The following is an 18,730-nucleotide window of genomic DNA, read 5'->3' as shown; positions in this document are numbered from 1 at the left end:
GAGCAAAAATAGGAACGAATTTGACGCCTCGTTCTCGCTTCCAAATACATTGTTACCTTATTTCTCATTAGCTGGGCTTGGCTTGGCTTGTCCCGATTCTGGTAGAGGTCTCAGTCTCACTCTTTACTGCACACACATAGCAGGTACCTGTCTCGACCGAGCTACCATATCGTACCCGCCCATCCTCAGTCTTAGGTTCACGGCACTTGGCGACGATTTGGCGACGACTTCGGGAAATGCAATCACCTATGACGACGAGCTGTTCAAGCCGTTGAATCGTTTCGAAGAAAAAAAGTACGCGAAAAATTAATATCTTTCCTTCGAGCTTCCCCACGATTTGCCGACTTCGAACCGACTTTTCTTTCGCTTTCACTGTCACCAGCCTACCATCAACCGTATCCGATCGCCCAACCGACTGCTACCTACCTACCTATCGAACTACCTACCATCAAGACCAGGGCGACCGAGGGACGGTGGCCTGCGGGGGGCCAACTTGACAGCAGTGGACCTTGCATCGCCGTTACTTTCCAGTTCATCCTATGATCAACGTCGACTAGTCTATCCTGTCGTCTCATCACCACTCCCTGTCGCCATTGCGACAACCCTGCTGCATTTCCTGCTGTAACCCAACAATACCCTCAACCGGACATTCATCGTCATGGGCCAGGGTGATGGACTCACAGCGTTGGACTCAAGACTTCGGTCGAGCGAGGGTTACTGGCCCAATCCGGGCACGCCAACAGAGTCTACTGATAGTAATAGCATGATGAGCTTGAGAGATAGCGGCAGTCTCTTTAATCAGGGTCCAGGTGCCCTGGATGATATTATGAGCTTTCTCGACAGCGAGACCCTCGATTCTTGTCCTGAGAGTTTATCTCATCGTCTCCATCCCAGACCTCTGCACCATTACACAAATCAGCCGAATCACGCAAAGGGCCGCGTACATGCAGAATCTTCGCATGCGCATGCATACGATATCCAAAACATGCATTCTCAACTAGAGCGCCAAAAGCCACCACTGCAGCCGCAACGCCAACGCCGTGTTCCCACAAAGCTCGACACTAGCGACTTCGCCCATCATGTTGATCAGGATCAGGATCAGAATCAGGACCAAGGCCTCGGTGATCTCAGCTTTTTGCTGCCATCGCGTCCTATGAGCATTGCGACTACCGCTATGACGACAACCACGATGGACAATGGCTTCGAGCCTTACCCACCGCCTGCGCGGCCCGGGAGGGAACAGATCGAGCTGCGCGTCCCACCAGATGCACGGCTTGGTCGGGACAGTCTACGATATAATTCACAACAGTACTGCCTCAGTGCGATTGACACTGAATGTCTGTTTCCTGACGACAGCTTATCAACATCGGACCGACGTCCATCTTCTTCACGCAGTCATCTTGTTCAATGGCGACGCACTCCGAGTGTCAAGTCCGACTCTAATAAACACCCGAGGGCCTCTTCTGATCTTCAACCCCCAACGTCAGATAACCGACCTTCAACAACGATCACGAGGGAAGAGTTCGAGTCTCTCCCACCAACGATACAGCGAAAAGTAAGTTCATGCCTCTCATTAGTCTGCGGATCTCACACTTTGTGATCCATATTTTGTTCCTGCTTTCTTCCTCGATGCGACGGTAAGGGAGCAGTAATAAGCGAAAGTCTAAACCGCTAGATATGCGGTCAACGGATTGTCGTTGCCATTGCCATGCCAATCCGTAATCATCATTCTCTCATCACTCCCTTCTTCAATCGATGAACAGAGTTTTGCACCTCGACCAGTGTCTTTCCCCTTCTTCTATGGGACAAGTCGTGGAGTCCGGCTCAGGTAGAGCGAACGGTCCCGAATCATCACGACTCGACTTGGCAAGGTTAAATTCGACCTGCGTCTAAAATGGATGGATCCTCCTTTTTGGACCTGCTAGGGCCAGTTGCAACCACCAAAACCCAGAAAAACCAGGGGACCTTGAGGAGCCGGGGCACCGCCAGTAATCGCCAACAGAACCCACCGTCCCACCGCAACAGCCTTGACCTTGCCCTGTCTGTCTAGCCTGGCGAGCGGTGGCCGTTCTGGCGGCTCCACGCACTCGGTGGGCTCAGTGCTTACCCATTGGCCCATCACCCCAGCATCTTGTACTAGACCCAGTACCAAGCTGAGCTCTCTTTCGCTCAGCAATCACATCCCCCAAAGAGGCGTTGTGATGGCGCCCAGAACTTGCAGTTCCTGGACGATCCATGTATCAACGTGCTTGTGCGCCCGACAATCACCAGGCGTCATACACCCCAAGACACATTCGAGTCGTGCCCCACGAGCCATTAGTTGACGGCTCACTGCCCTAGCTCTACCGCTTCGTTCCTGAATTGAGACATATCCATTCCGATTCCAGTTTCGCCCCTCTCTTATACCTTAAGAACTAGGGAGTCCCTTTCATAGTTTATGTGCCTTATATTTGTCCTGTTTACTTGATTATTGCCTTCTTCAACATAGTTCTGTTACTTGATACTAAACATCTTCCCTTTTCAGTACTTCTCAACTATCGAGCGATCGCAATTGGCCCACTCTCCAGACTTGGGACGACATCAACGATCCGGGAGCGTCGGACAGGATCAACTCCTCACACCCTGGTCATCACTCCCAAGGCCGCCTAGAAGAAGCTACGAGCCCCAAGAAAGGCCCATTACCTCGGATGCTTCTTTACAACACCTGGATCGTCCACGTATTGCTTCTACAGATCAACAATTCTACGCCAATCTGCCCGAAAAGATAAAACGCCGGCATCTCACAGACGAGGAGCTTCTATTCGCCTATCAAGCACAAGAAACTCGAAGTGAGGCCACAGAAGAGCTGCCAGATAAGACTGATCTTGAGTGGCAATCACAAGATATCATGTTGCAGTCTCCAATCCCAAGCCCAAGGTTGTCCGGAAGGCGACCGTCCTACTCCAGCATGCTGCCCCGACAAAATGATAAAGCTGGAAAGAGCTCAGAAACGACAAGACCGGATTCTTTCTACGATAGCTTTCGGTGGTTGGACGACGAAGAAGGACTTGATCTTCGTCTGTATCTAGATGATTACCACATCAACCTGCGCGAGGAGGTACCGGTCCCAAACAAGAGTCGAAGGCCTTCATTCCGTCGCCACCTATCTATCAACAAACTACCATTCGGAAGGCCGTCTATGACTTGCGACAGACTTGCGCAAGAAGAAATTATACATTCCCCAACTGCTGTTGCTCCCCCTGTCTCGCGCAGCTCCGTTGTCGGCCCGTTCGGTCACAGCCGCAAGAAGTCACGGGCCCGAGCATTGTCGTTAATATCTGCCAACAGGCAGAGTATGATTTCACCGTTGCAATCCCCAATTGATCCTGCCGCAACCCACTATCAAGACCCTGAGGCTCGAAAGAAGCTGCGAGAATGCCTAGCATCGCCGCAAAAGTTTGACGAAGCTATCGAGTTTGGGTTCTTTTCCGACGCAGGGTCGAGGCCTCAGACAGGAGTGTTCAGTAAGAGCACTGTTCATCAACAAGACAGGTTGCGTAGCTTCCTAGAGGATGACCGATCATCCAAATACAGTGACGATGCTTCAGCAGCCGAGCCTGATTCCCCAAAGACGCCTCAATTATTCGACAGGCCACATCACATTCGATCCGTGAGGAATAGTATCGAACACTCTTCACATTCCAGGATGGACAAATATATGCCGGACACAATGGCCAGTCGAGAGATGACGCTTCGCATGACCTTGACGAGACCGGATCTTCGGCAAAGCGAGGACCAAATCTATGGCTGGAAGCAGGGCAGCAGCCACGCGGGCTCAGGTCACAACGAACCTGCCTCGAGTCCGGCCATATACGCTCGTGGTGGAAACCCTAAACAGAGCATCGAAAGGCAACTCTCTGCTTTAGATCAATGGGAGGATCACCAAGAACACGACAGCGGTGCCGTGAAAAGGCTTTGGAATCGAGTCAAGCGGTCTTGATTGGTTACAAAGACAAAAGCCTCGAAGCCACGCATCTGTTGTAAAGGAAAATCCATTCGTTTTCAATTTCCGGCCGATACTGCTTCGTACATTCCTTTTGTCACATTTGCTTACTACGAAATACCCCAAATGTTTAATCGCCATTATAGACCTTTCTTCTCATCAAACTTGTTATGGTTCATTCAGTATATATACAGGCATTTCACCTGAGAACAACAGTCTTAGGTACTCATTGGATGGAGTTTGGGAGTTGTCATCTTGTCCCTGGTTGCTCGCTGCTATTCAGCCCCAGCCCATAGATTTTTGTCCATAGTCGCACTCTGCCAGCTGGCAAGCATAGCGTAAATTGAAAGCAGATACTCGTCACATACGCTATCGAAACTCAGTAAAATGTGCATATGCAGCAGTCGCCATGCTATCGGTGACCAGGGGCCTATATTGAGTCTCATTCTCTCAACTATTCCTGTCCATCACCCATATTTTTTATGACCAGTCAAGCTGTCCAACACGTGGAACGCTTCGTGCCCCAGTCTGCTTTTTCATAAAACCACATGTTATGCCCAAGCACTTGCATCCTATTTTCATGCAGCTAACAAGGATATATCACACGGCAAATGTGATTCCCATGCCTCCGGCATATGTCACCAAAAGCAAGCTGCATTTTCGTAAAACACCAGCCTCGGAACGAGCACCCATATCCGGAGCGTTGCCCCTTATCCCCGCCGCCAGCTTGCGTGCCTTGGATAGTTCATGCAAGTCTTAGTTGACACCCTTTAGACTAAAGCTGACGCCAAAAGCAAAAAAGATCTTCAAGAAGCAATAGCTTCACTATCCAGGGGTCAATAAGTGAACTCAGACATGAGCGTGGGTACGAAAAAACGAAGAAACTTGGAAGTGGTCCAAGCTACAACAAAAGGTTATTTCGTTTCTCAGGCCTGAGTTTTACTTCTCCCCGATGGTCCATGTGTATGCACATCATAAGCCGTGCGTTGCAACTCGCAAATGAGGTGAATAGGGGCGGGAGCAGACGGGCAGACACGGTGCGAGATTATGATACGGTAAAAAGCAAACCAGGAGGAGATACTATTGCCGGAGTGACTAGCAAAACAGAAGAGGAAAAAGAAACTCCGGTACAGGGAATCGAACCCTGGGCTCCGCGGTACTGATCTCTCAGGTTATGAGAGCGCGAAATGTTAGCCACTACACCATACCGGATGTTGGTTGAAAGTATCGCCAACTACTGGCATCTAGGTGCGACTTCACATCGGCCTTGCCCCTGAACTATTGTCATTCTCGGCCGTAAGCCTTCAGAGGTGAGGCTAGAGATAACCAAAAGAGTACATGTGGTTGAATCATACCATAATGTCTGTCTCTCCTGCTGTTCTATATCCTCCAGTATACCAATGCTCAACTTGCCAAAAAAGACCCCGTCATTCCATCGCTTGCATCTTTTCAGACAATAAAAGAAAATGTCTCCCAGTAAGACACCATACTATCATACAGTTCTGATACCTGATCCATCATAGCTCATACACACATCCCTTAGACCTCCTCGTCGCTTTCTTCGCCGAGAAGCTCGCCCTCGTCATCGTCAACAGCGGCGTAGTCACCCCGTCCTCGGGCGAAGCTGTCTCGAGTGGTGTATCGTCTCGACCAGTTGCCGCCTCTGCTTCGGTTTGACACACGCTCGTAAACACCGGCGGTAGAACGCCACACGGAAGTCAGGACAAGTGGTAGTGAAGCAGCCACAGCTGCCAATGCCGAGATAGCAATGACAGGATACTTGATCCAGGGTTGCTCGCTGTCAAAGGTGGCACTGTTGTCGCCCAGACGGATTTGGCCAAACTTTCCACTCCAGTTGCGGTAAGCATACCAGCCAAATGCGAACGCAACTCCGATAGGAATAACAATGGCAAAGAAGATGCTCCAGCCTGAAGCACGATGCTTACGCTCGTATTCTTCCTCATGTCCCTCACAAGGCCACTCGTCGTTGGTCTGATCCAGCTCTTGGCCACCGTCACATGTTGTCAATGGGATGCGTCTGTATGCCGAAGGCCCATTCCAAGTGGTTTCGTTGGGATGCTGGCTGCACCACTCTTGACGTGAAAGAGCATCGTGGCCTGGAACCAGTTTGCATTGTCCGTGGTTGTCGGGTTCGAAGTTGTATGCACTGCGTCTTGTTAGCCTTTGTTGATCGCCTCTGACGAATCAGGTCACCTACCATTCGAAGTCTCTTCGTGTACACTCGCAGTTTTCGTATTCTCGTAAACGTGACATGCTTGCTTGGTTGTAGCACTTGCGATCCGCCTTCTTTCGGAGGTATTTGGCCTTGTGTCCAAAGAGACAGTCGTCTTCCTGGAGAGGGTGTCTAGGAGACCAGAGATCGTAATCCGCGTCTTTACAGGGTTGATTTGTGAGCCCGGAAAAGTCAAGATTGGCAGCAAACATCTTTTTGTCGTCTGTTCGGTACCAGACCAAAAAGTTTCGAGACGTTCCACTGTGAACAGATGTCAAATCTTGGACAGTGACTTCTTTCTTGCTGAACTCAAGATCGGTCCAAGTCTTGCCTTCATCGACCGAGTAAGAGACGGCCTTCGACTTGACACTGTCTGCGCGAGTGGCACGTTGTGCGAGCACGACGATAGAACCCTGGTCTCCATACTGCCAAGTCCAAACGCCCTTCTTGACATTTTTCCAGGTGATGCCACCGTCAGCCGACATGAAAGTATCGGCATCCTTGACGTCTCCAAGGCTTGAACCAATGTTTCCGTAGGCAAAGATCATACCAACAGCGGTGCTTGCAGAGAAGGTTCTGCCTTTGTTCTCCCGCTCGGTGTAGTGGTGCAGGTGAAGGGCACATTTGCCATCTCCTAGAGAGCTACATGAATATGACTTTCCGTCCACGTCCTTTGTGGGAGGTGCCAGGAAGGTCCATTCCGCACCGTCGTTGTGAGAAATCTTGGTCTGAATCGCTTTCTTACCCTTCTTCTCCTCGGGGTTTGCAACGGTATTGATGAGAGTAACGCCCTCAAGGCCGGCAACCTTCTCAAAGTCTACATATCCGAGTTCATCAGCGTTGACGTTGGAGGCACTTAGGACATATGTTGTGCCATTGGAGTTGCTCTTGATGATTGAGCCACGGCGGTTACCCTCAGAAAGATCGGTAGCGACAAACAAGTTGACAGCATGGTTGGAACTGTCGAGGACGGTGTACAACGATGAGTGAGAGTCGTGGAAGTTGTCAGGAAATCTAGCTGATTCGAATCGCTCTCCATCCATGCTAGCAATGGCCTGTAGGCCGACCTTGTCCTTGCCATCTGCAGAAACCTCATCGGTAGCAAGGATGAACTCATTCATGGTCGCGAACGCTGCCACGGTGCCGTTGTGGATGATTTTGTCTTCAGGGGCAAAGTCTTCGATGGTGACAATAGTCTTGTCCTTCTTGGCGTCCTCATCTTTGTGGACAAGACAAACAATTTGATTCTGCGCGCGGAACTTGAAAGCCGAGTTCCCTGTAAACTCGCACTTGGTTGCATATCGCTGCAGAGTCTTCCAATTGTCGCCCCGATCCGTGGAAAGCGAAGCTTCTGGGTAGCAATCCTTACTTCCTGAGATGTCATCGCAACGGTTGCCAAGCCAGATTAGCCAGTCCTTCTTGTCAGGGTGGAAACTCATGTGAGCATTAGGATCAGCGAAGGGTGCTTCGAAGCTGTGGAAGCTATGGCCACGGTCAACGGTATAGATGACCTTCTTGGACTTGGTAAGAAAGAAGACAACCTCCTTGAAGAATGTATGAGGGTTAATGTTCAGAATCTCCTCCTTTTCGAGTATGCGCTTCCAGTTCTTGCCATGATCTGAGGTGATCCACAGCTTATTTTCAACCTCGACTTTGCCATCGGGCGTTTTCTCTCCCATTGGCCGAGCAATGACAACCTCTTCCGATGAGCCGCCAGAGTCGTCACCCATAAGATAAAACTTCTGCATGTCTTGTCCCGTGACTTCTGCGAACTCACTCTCTTTAATTGAAATATCACCGCTGGCCGGGGCACCAGGGGTTGGTCCATTACCTGGACTGGCACCATCGGAACACTTGCGGTCGACTGGGTCATCCTTCTGAGCGCCACTCTTGCGCGTACAGGTGTTTCCAGGGATAAGGCGCCAACCAGATGATCCCTTAAATGACTCATCCTTACCCTTGCAGGAGCCTTCGGGGATAGGAATAGGTCCTGCTTTCTTACAGACTTTGTTATCCTCGGGGTCTCGCTGGAAGTTGTAGTCGCATTCGAAGTCGGCGTCTGTGCATTCGCAGTTCTCAATAACAGGCTCAGGATCACGGAAATCTGCCTTCAAGAAACAATCTGCTGACTTCTTGCGGCGATTGTATGTCTGCTTATGGCCCATTATGCACGTAGCCTCTCCCTTGTCATCGGCACGGGCGTACCACGACTCCATATCCTTGTTTTCACACGTGCGTTTATCCATACCCTCGAAGTTGATAGCAATCATGTGGTATGCTCTGTTCTTCTCACCAACAAGTAAGAACTTGAGACTTGTCGAGTCTTGGGTAGTTGTAAGAATGACAGGTCGAACCTTCAAACCATCAGGTAGCGGGGCGGATTCCCAATTCTCTCCATAGTCCAAGGAGTAAGAAATCTTGTCGACTTCCTCCTTGAGAGAATCCCTGACAGCAACAAGAATGCTGCCTGTATCGCCAAACTCATACTTGTGAGGACCATCCAGGGCCTTTTTCCATGTTAGACCAGCGTTGTCAGAGACAAAAAGGTGAGAATCGGCAAAGTCGCCAAGAGAAGCGCCAGTGTTTCCGTTGCCCATCACAAGACCGGGGGCCGGGCTCGAGAAGATACGTCCAATGTTGTCGATGTCAGTCATTGAATGCAGGTGAATGCGATCCTCACCGGCCTTGACTGGCTCAAAAGTCCTGCCGTCGTCGAATGTAATTTGTGTCACAACAACCTTCTTCGCGTTCTTTCCGTCGACGTCCTTGCCATTTTCGACCGTGTTGACTAAGAAGATACCCTGGATCCCGCTGATCTTCTCGAAATCGACATTGCCCTTAACATTGCGATTGGTGTAAGGGACATTCTCCGTAAAGTATGTGCCGTTTGAATTGCTGGTGAAAATAACACCCATGGGAGTGGATGGGTGAGAGGTCATGACATCGACCTGGATGCTGTAGTTGGTGCTTTCGAGCACAGTATAAGCTTCTTGGTTGATCTTGTGGGAATGGTCATGGCTGTCGTCTGTTGGGAACATAGCCCGGTGCCATTGCTGAGCATTGCTCGTCACAAAGAGGGTCATCTCGTCACTACCGACAGATGATGAGGCAAGGAGGACAAAACTCTTGACTGCTGCGACACTAACCACGCCGGTTACATCACGGTGGCCATCCAAACTAGGCTCAAACTCATCGTATTTTCCACCACTGCTCTTGGCAAAGAAGTTGTCGGAAACGCAAAGCTTTTGGCTAGTCTTGAACAGACTCAATGGATCAGTGACGATGCAAAGAATTCGAGTCTTGTCCAGCTCGGCATCGCCGGTGGTGAATTCTCGGTTTGTTTTGGCCCACCAGCAGCCTGAGGTGCTGGGACGCAGCTTATTGACAGATTTGAATCCATCGGTAGTATATGTTGTCTCTTCGTCGCAGAAAATCCCATCACAGTTCATGCCATTGAAGATGATGCGCTTCGGATCGCCAGCATGGAACACTAGAGTATTTGGCTGGAATGCACTAGGCATCGAACCACTGTTGAATTCACTCCAGTTCTTGCCACGATCCTCGGTCTTGTAGTGCTTTCGATCTTTGGTGAGGACGAAGGCGGTTTGGGAATCGAACGGGTGGAGGTACAGGAAGACTGCGCTTCGATCAGGGATGTTGGAAACTTGCGCCCATGTTTTGCCTGCATCTTCGGACCTCCAGATATTTCTCTCTTCGATATCTTGGAAGACGATGACATCGCTGTCCTCGAAGTAATTCAAGTTCAGAGGCGGGTGCTTGGTGACAAAAACGTCGACTGTTGGCTTGTCTTGCTTGGCTATCACGGCTGTCCAGAGCAGTGAGAAGACGAGGGCGCGCCATGAGAATGCGGCCCAGATTGAGGACCTCATCATTGCGGCGGAGCTTGAGGTAAAGGTGTCATGAAGAAGCGAGGCGAGGCGAAGCGAGGATCTCGCGATTTCGAAGATTGCCTGGTAGCAGAGAGTTCGTAAACGATATAATGTCGATTTCGAAGTCGTGGTGTTCAGCTGAAGTGTTGATGCAAAGTTACTTGCAGGCAGGACACTTTGCTCCTTACGAGGCACGTCAGCAGTGAGGCGGCAGCTGTTTCGAGTACCATTGTGTGGCGTCGAGCTCCGCCACATCGGCCATTACACGTCATTGGCCATCACTCCTTGAGGCCAACTTGGGTGATACGGCCAGCTTGAGGGACTTAAGGTCTAGAGACGGTGCACAGAGCTACTTACATAGTAATTATTTGAAACACGTTACCCATAGGTCTTGGAGGCTTCTTCTGGTTCTTCATGAAAATGGAGAGATTTCCCCTTCATTGCTTGTTGGAATGCATCGTGTGGCTTTAGCCATCATGACTGTGTATATGGTCCAAGCTTCGAAGATAGGAACTTCAACACCCACCTCCAGATAGGACGTAGGCATTGGTGATCATTTGACGAATACATACTCGGCTCTCAAGCTATCAGATCGTGATCCGCAGCTGGGGATACACATTCGCGGAGCAAAAGTAAGGCTCTTAACCCAAATTTGTCTCGAGACAGTTCTAGTCACCTGGAATAAGTGTAACAATGGGGAGAACTGTGAATATAAGAATATCATGGTTGTCACACTCAACAGGATAGCCGTCTATTACCAATTGAGTAAGAAGTTAAAAGAGACGGCAATATTCTGCCTCCAGCTCGATATCGCATGCATATGCTCACCTTTTACGCTTCAGAGCTTCACGCATTAAGGAGAAACTTGAACCTGGATCAACTCTAGCCTTTATGAAGATCTTCATATTCCAAGGTGATTGAGAACAACGTCACACTATTTTCTTTAGCATTCACCAAGTAGCTGTCCGTGGCTTCTGCTGAGAAACCGATCATCAGAAACTCTCAAAGAGGAAAGGCGCTAAAAAGCTGAAACGATGTGGAGTGGTGTCGCCATGTTCCCCTGGCCCTGGTCCTGGTTCGGGGTCGGGATCCGTATTTTCAGGTACTGTACATTAGTCTGACAAGCTGCAGAGGACACTAACAGTACAGATTGGTAAAGGATTAGGATATTTCAGTACTTTAACCATGCAATTCATAGCACTCGATCATGAGCAGCAGTGTAAAGACTAAAGTGGGAATTTAATACAAAAGGATTAAGCATAATATAAAGGATAATGCATCGTCAATATACAGGAGCACGGCGTGTTATGCTGCCCGTTGAATATCAAGATAACTACCCCAGGTGAGGGGTATCATCAGCGTCCCCTACTAATGCCTGTGATAGGAAATCGATCTCACTCGTTAATATAAGAGTGGACACTCGAGGCCCGTCATGAATTCTATTAGTGCCTGTACGACATACATCCATCCATCGCCTAGGTAGTAGACAAACAAAACCAAACAAACAAACAAACAAACAATATTCGTGCTAGTAGACGAGAGCGGCTCGAGGGTCATTTTGTAACCGTTACCCAGGTCATGGTAAACTCTGACCTCGAGAGTTCCTGACGTACACGGAGTGGGCAGTATGATTGGAACTTAGGAGTAACTGCAACCATCGCAAGGTCATGAGCGGCGTTTCCGGTCCTATGGCACATCTCAAACATTTTTTTAATTCGTCCTTGATAACGGGCCAAAGAAACATTGGATACATCAAAGAGGACTCCAAAAGACCAATTCGTCATGAGAGATTACTTGCATGAATGGTGATGACCTGCAAACAATAGTAGGTACATCGTGTAAGTGCATCGCTTCTGACCAGGGCAGTCGTCCCTTTCATTTCCCCAGCTTGTTTCCAGATCTGGCCAAAGCCTGCAACGTTGGTTACAGACTACGCCATCAAAAGAAATCCAAGATTCCTCATGCTAAATTAGGGAGAATACCCCCCTTGTGAATGGACGTAAAGAGTGCATGTTAGGTAGGGGGCTATCGCATCGAACAAGCTAACGTCAGTCAATTAACAGGCAGTTGCCATCTGGGACCCGTGATTGGACTTGCCCGCTTCGATCCTGCCCGCCTTCACTGTAAGGGTACTTGTTTGTATTGCACCTTCCTCCACGTGCTTGTTTTGAATCCATCTGTGTTTTCTTCCCTTCATCTATCGGCCTTTTCCCCAACTTATTCTTCTCATTGTCATCTTCTCTTCGTCTTCTCCTGTTTCGGCCACCTGAACTCGCGGTCTTTCGTCTTCTTTCTTTCTATCGCCAACCAGGTATCTAATACGCCAATAACGATCATTACTCTCCACAAGTTGCATTCCCCTCGTCCTCGTCATGGCGGCCACTTACAAGCAGTTCCTGGCTACGCCCAGCTCGTCGCTGCTGGCTGATACAGCGGCCTTACACTACGTTACTACAACTACAACCTTCGCCGGTCCTACCCAGATCATCAAACATCTTAACGTACTTCAGAAGCAGGTCTCTAAGAAGAAGGAGGATGTGTTCAATATAGTCGATGGCGGAAACGTCATTGTCTTGGAAATTGACACAGGTCTCGGCTTCCAAAATGGTGGCGGTCCATATCTTCCCGGCCTCGACGACAATTTTTTGTCTGGTCGCGAAGTCTATCTTCCTATCGTATGTTATGCGCGAATGCTTTTTACAGTTTTGCACCTGCTTGAACTACATGCTGATCGGCCCAGACTCACTTTGTGACCTTCGACGAAGCTGGCAAGATTGTCCAGATTCGACTCCAGTGGGACCAGGGTTCGCTTCTTAAGCAAGTTGAAGTGATTGGGAAATCCGGTCGCAATTGGCCTATTATAGATAGCCGAGAGCAGATCGCATTTATACAGTCATGCATCAGGACTGCAGGCACTGCCGCCCCTGCCGCCCCGAGTCACAACGAGACCGTTGCGCGAGAACGAACTAACTCTAAAAACGCTCTCCGTGACCCCCACGCAAACAGGCTGTTTGGTTCGCGGGACGAATTTGAGGATGCTGAGCCTGCCACTGTTGTCTCTCCCTATGCGGGTACACGACCTCGTCAGCGATCGTTCACCGAGATTCTAGGTGACGAGCCCACGTCACCAAGCGCTGGTCGTCGAGCCATGTCGCCATCTAAGGGCGGTCAGGGCAAGAACTTCCAGCCTTCTCGCATTTTTGATGGTCAGGAGGACGTCGAGCGCGAGCCTGTAGAGCTTCAGCAGCACACGAAGAAGCGTTATATCAAACCCCACCCCAAGAAGTACTCTCATTTTGACTTCGCCGACGGTACTGATCCTCAGGACAGCCCTCAAAAAGGCCAACATTTCGATGACCTGCCCAAGACCAAGCGCGACAGCCAATGGTCTTTTGAGGATTTCACAACCCCTCAGAAAGTGAAGCCGTCCAAGACAATGCGAACACAGGATGTTCGCCATTGGGATACTGACAGGGACGCTACGGAGGATACCCGTGTTTACCAGGTAGCCAAGTCTCGACGTGATGGCGACCCACACTTCGAGCTTCCAGACGACGGTGAGAGAGAGCCCCAACCGCAACGCACTAGTGGCCAGCCCCCTGACTACGCTCATAACGAGGGTCTCGGACTCTATAAGAATCAAGTATCTGACAGAAAAGAAGCAGGAAAAAACGAGCTCCCTTTGGGCAACATTACCAACGTAAAGGACCGCGGAAAGGATTTCGATCACCACTTTGAGATCGCCGACAACTCGCCAGCCCACCCACAACAGCACACAAACGAAGGCCACAAGAAGGCAATTCAAATGATGGATCGACACTGGGATACCTACGATAAGTCACCGGCTTCTCAGAAGGAGAATCGCCCGACAGAGAACACCGCTAGTCATAAAATCAACATTGCTGGCGATGGTATGGGAGGTCGCAAGGGTACCAACCGGGATTGGCTCTACAACGAGACCAGCGAAACAGCCAACGATGAACCAACAAACACCAAGCCGATTCCCGGACGAACACCTGCCTCGAATAACGCCGCACCCGCTAACGAGGTGAAGGAGAACACAGACAAGCACAAGATCAACATTGCCGGTGACGGTATGGGTGGTCGAAAGGGAGCCAACCGGGACTGGCTTTATGGCGAAACAGACGAGTTAGCCAACAACACACCCACAAACACCAAGCCGGTCCCTGGACGAACACCTGCCTCGAACAACACCGCACCCGCTAACGAGGTGAAGGAGAACACAGACAAGCACAAGATCAACATTGCCGGTGACGGTATGGGTGGTCGAAAGGGAGCCAACCGGGACTGGCTTTATGGTGACGCGAGCGATCTGGCCGAGAAGCCCCTTCCTTCACGACGACAAAACACATCCTCCAAGAAGGATGATTTCTGGGATTTCTAGAGGAGGCGAGTGTTTTGCCAGGGGGGCGCCTCGGACTTCAAATAGGTTCTGCACTGTGACACCACGTACCGCCTTGATATTCGGTGTTTCACGATGAATCGTGCATGCATACAACTCACGACTTATGACGGTTCGCCAGCACCTCTTGCTCTCTTCGAAACAGCGCTCGAAAACGTAGGGTGTTCCCTCGAACTACGACAGTTCTTATCCCAATTGTTTTTGTTTGCCTTGCTTGCTTATGTTACTGTCTCGTGTATGGTGGTTGTTTGAGTAGAAAACATGAAGGCGTAACGTAACATTCATAACTTGGTTGGTACGAATGAACGGCCTACAGGACAAACCTACACTTATACCGTTAGGGGACTCTGTTCCAAGACCACTATCAGCGCATTTGTATTGAGAAATCAATTTATCAAGAGTCATTGGAATCGAACGCTTCTGCCTGTGACTGACTGCAACTTCATTGTTTCTAGTTGATGATATGATGAGAGAAGGAATTTCCTAAAAATTCAACTTTCACGTCTGCACTATCAAGTTAAGCCATCATCACATGAATCAAGTACGCCTTCGCAGTATTATCCCAATCTTTATACATGCAGTCTAGGTTATGACATGAACAAAATCGAATATATATACAGAAAATAACCAATGGAAACCATGTTCGTCGCTAGTTATCCATCCAACTCCATGCTAATCCAAATCCCAAAGTTCATTATTATATAAACCCAATGACAACGGCTATATTCCATGTGAAACGTATCAGCACATAAATTTATAGTATCTCTTCCACCGCGGCCAGCGTGCGCGCTCTTGCTTCTCTTGAGCTACAAGTATAGGAACGTTGAAATCTCGGCGTCCAGTATCAACGTCCATATCTCGAGTTCTTACAAACGTGGTGCGGAAATACAGCTTGTGGAAAATGTAAAAGGCCAGGACGCAAGGTGCGCCAACCCATTTGTGGAAGAAGTTCTGCGCTACCTGAGAGCTCGTCAAGTCCTGCCAGCCTATGGGAAATGCTCCGACCCAGAACTGAGCGATAAGGACGAGGACGTTGAGGGTGATGCCGATCCATGAGCCCACGACACCAACTTGAGACTGAAAGGGCAGTTCCGAGACAGAGCGCCCACGAGCGGCCCAGGCACGGCGGAAGCGAATATGGCAGACGCAGATCGAGCCCCATGTAATAATCGTTGATAGACCTGATATGGACATGAGCCAGTCGAGTACAGCCCCTTGCTGGGGGAGATCAGCAAGGAAGGCAATAAGACCAAAGGCACTCGCAATGGCAATGGCGACAAGTGGGCGACCTTTACGATCTACATATCCCAAGATCTTTGGAGCTTGTCGAAGGTTTGCGAGAGCGGCGAGGGTACGTGAAGATCCAAACACGGCCGAGTTTCCAACAGATAGAACGGCGCAAAGGATAACTGCGTTCATGACCGAAGGTAGAACTTGAATACCCGCTTCTTCGATAGCAATAACAAAAGGTGATGCAGCTGCATCTGCGTCGCTAGTACCCTTGGTAAGTCGGGGGTCGTTGTATGGAACAAGCAACCCTACCAACGTAAGGGCAACGATATAGAAAAGAGTAATCCGCCAGAACACCTGCTTTAAAGCTGTTGGTAATGACTTTCGTGGATTGGCAGTTTCAGCGGCAGCGAGGCCAATAAGCTCGGTGCCAGCGAAAGAAAATGCGGCTGTGACAAAAACGTTGCACATTCCTTTGAAACCGTTGTTGAAAGCACCAGGTTCATGCCAGAAACGGCCGCCAATATAACCGCTGTCTGGCGTTCCGCCACAGTTGAGAACTATGCCAAGAAGGCTAAATGAAGAATGTTAATTCGAGCCCAGGTGGAAATGGGTGTAAGTGTTTGAAAGGGGACTTACATGAAGCCAATGACGGCAATGACCTTTATTATAGAAAAGATAAATTCGGCTTCACCATAGCCTTTTACACCAAACATATTGATGACGATGATGAGTACGAGAAACGCTGAGACGAAGATGGCGCGGGTAAGACTTTCGTCCCAGTATGAGAGGGTTAGAGATGCGGCGATGATCTCAAGCGGTAACACAATCAACCATTGCATTGCGTAGCTGTATTGAGTCAGTACCTGCTGCCATTCTTGCACATAGGATATTACTTACTTCCATCCCATTGCGAAACCCCATGAAGGGTCAATAAATCGAGTTGCCCAAGATGAAAACGATCCAGCGATGGGGAAAATGACTGCGAGTTCACCTAGCGCCTGGCATGTACAAAAGAGCATGGCTCCCACAATAGTGAAAGCTAGCAGTATTGATGCTGGACCTCCATCTGCCAGAGCTCTTCCTGATGCGACAAAGAGTCCAGTCCCTGCGTCGAAATGTCTCAGCTCTAATACTCAACCATGTCGCAGCCACCGTTGACAAACTCACCTATAGAACCTCCAATTGCAATCATCTGTAAATGTCGGCCCTTCAATTCTCTCGCCAGGCCTGAATTGGCCGTTTCTAGCATAGCGCTCTGAAGATCATAGTAATGCGCTCCATCATGGACTCTTCCCAATCCCTCCTGCTGCCCGAGTGGGTCGTTGGTGAACAAGCTCGACCGTTGGTCTCGTCTGAAGCCATCAACGAAGCGGCCCCAGTACGATGGTGGAAGAATATCGGCGTATTCGGGCTCACGCATGCTGAAGGAGCTCCCCGGAGCAAGGGACTCCTCCTTCATCTTGCTAATGCTGCCGCGCTCGACATCGTGGGGAGCCATTCTTGGATTTGTGCCTGTGCTTGTACTTGCGCGTTGCGCCCGGGCCGAGCTCACACTTTGTCGATCCCGAACGGTGGGATGACTGGAGCTGGCCCTTCGCTGAGTATTGTCGTTGCTGTGTGCGCTGGGATAGATTGGAGGTGAGTGCGAGGTGTATGTTGTGAGCAGGCTATCAGTCGGCGGAGGTCGCTGGTTCGTCGGGTTCGTCAGGGTTACAATGGTTTATTGGTTGCTATTCCAAAGTGCACGAGAGTGTGGTTGCATTTGGCGTCCAATATTGGTTTGCTGGTATCTTGATCTTCTTTGCAAGTATGATGAGCCGATCGGCATATCGCCACCAAGTAACCGTGGTGATGGAGGATCGAAGTTGAGTGATGTAGATCAAGTGATTATGTTAATGGACAGAGTGGGTATAAGTGAATAATACACAAGGTGGGATGCTTGATTTTGGAACCGAAAGACGTTGTAATCGAGATTAACGATTCGCATGTAGATTAATTAAACAACGCAGCGCGGACGAGGAACGAAGCAGGGTACGTCGATGTAAGTAGTAGCGTGAGGAGGGCCTGAAAGTAGGAAGGTGAAGTGCGCGGGCTTATCATTCGGGGAAGTGCCTAGCATTAGCAAGCAGTATTACGGGCACTCAAGTCGAGTCGGTGACAATGGAGGATTTCATGCTTGGCGTTGAACAAGCCCAATCCCTCCGAAAAGGACCCCGATATCGAATCCAGCCCGAATCTGACCAGTAGCAGGACGATCTAGAAGGTCAAATTGGAACTTGAGAACGCCTGTGAGGAGAGCGAAAATAGCTCAGGCAGGCTTAGACGCCACTGAGATCGAGCTGTCAAACGCTCAAAGCGTTGACGAAGCTAGGAGAGTTGCTCTGTATTGGTGGGGAGAGTGACGCTATCCTTGTGGGGGCCACCCACTATAACGTCTTCTGGCTGGGGGCCCCGCACGCTGATGATACCGCCTGGACCGGGACCAGATTGCTGGGTTTTGGATTCTGGAGTATCGGAACTGTCAAGTGTGTCAATTCTTGCTCTGCTACCCATTTGGGAATGAGTACCTCCACTGAGCTGCATAGATCTAGCGAGGCCTAAACATTGCGATTGAGCCTCTTGAGCAGTCAAAATCACCATGATATAAACGATCCAATTGAATAACCTTTCCCAACAACCCTCACGGGTTCACAGGCAAGCCAACAGCCAACGGTACGTACCAATAACCCCTGTTTCTCTAAGCCATCTCCAGCAGGTGCAGATAGCCACTAACTTTAGTTAATCACACTCCAACTCAGCCCAGATGCATACGGATTCCCTGTCCTGCACGTTCTCGGTTCCGACAAAAAAGCAAATCCCCTCTGTGATTAGTTAGCCGCCCGTTATCACTCAATATCAGCTTAGAATCCTTTCCGGTCATGTTACAGGGTGGGTTTCTTATCCTCGTGTCATGATTGCAATCACATGCC

At 49.7% G+C, this 18,730-nt stretch overlaps 4 protein-coding genes and 1 non-coding gene across 5 annotated transcripts; 2 read left to right on the top strand and 3 right to left on the bottom strand.

Moving 5' to 3' along the window:
• Nucleotides 1-658: 658 nt before the first annotated feature.
• Nucleotides 659-3,979, top strand: FGSG_00616 (uncharacterized protein; the record flags this gene model as incomplete). Its single annotated transcript, XM_011318005.1, has 2 exons — nucleotides 659-1,555; nucleotides 2,525-3,979. The coding sequence occupies 2 exons, from the start codon at nucleotides 659-661 to the stop codon at nucleotides 3,977-3,979; spliced, it is 2,352 nt and encodes a 783-aa protein (XP_011316307.1).
• Nucleotides 3,980-5,104: 1,125 nt separating this feature from the next.
• On the bottom strand, nucleotides 5,105-5,194 carry FGSG_20509. Its single transcript has one exon. It is a non-coding gene; the product is annotated as a tRNA-Glu (tRNA).
• Nucleotides 5,195-5,521: 327 nt separating this feature from the next.
• FGSG_00615 (uncharacterized protein) lies at nucleotides 5,522-10,108 on the bottom strand (the record flags this gene model as incomplete). The annotated part of the gene is made up of 2 exons (XM_011318004.1): nucleotides 5,522-6,149; nucleotides 6,201-10,108. 2 exons carry the CDS (start codon nucleotides 10,106-10,108, stop codon nucleotides 5,522-5,524), a joined length of 4,536 nt encoding a protein of 1,511 aa, XP_011316306.1.
• A 2,369-nt stretch (nucleotides 10,109-12,477) lies between these two features.
• FGSG_00614 (uncharacterized protein) lies at nucleotides 12,478-14,913 on the top strand (the record flags this gene model as incomplete). Its single annotated transcript, XM_011318003.1, has 2 exons — nucleotides 12,478-12,780; nucleotides 12,846-14,913. The coding sequence occupies 2 exons, from the start codon at nucleotides 12,478-12,480 to the stop codon at nucleotides 14,508-14,510; spliced, it is 1,968 nt and encodes a 655-aa protein (XP_011316305.1). The 3' UTR covers nucleotides 14,511-14,913.
• A 356-nt stretch (nucleotides 14,914-15,269) lies between these two features.
• Nucleotides 15,270-17,259, bottom strand: FGSG_00613 (general amino-acid permease GAP1; the record flags this gene model as incomplete). The annotated part of the gene is made up of 4 exons (XM_011318002.1): nucleotides 15,270-16,332; nucleotides 16,398-16,607; nucleotides 16,659-16,866; nucleotides 16,929-17,259. 4 exons carry the CDS (start codon nucleotides 17,257-17,259, stop codon nucleotides 15,270-15,272), a joined length of 1,812 nt encoding a protein of 603 aa, XP_011316304.1.
• Between the last annotated feature and the right edge of the window lie 1,471 nt (nucleotides 17,260-18,730).

The sequence above is a fragment of the Fusarium graminearum genome, chromosome 1 (genome assembly GCF_000240135.3).
Source record: "Fusarium graminearum PH-1 chromosome 1, whole genome shotgun sequence".
Classification (NCBI taxonomy): Eukaryota; Fungi; Ascomycota; class Sordariomycetes; order Hypocreales; family Nectriaceae; genus Fusarium; species Fusarium graminearum.
The sequence above is the reverse complement of the archived record's forward strand: the minus strand, read 5'-3'. Positions and strand labels throughout refer to the sequence as shown.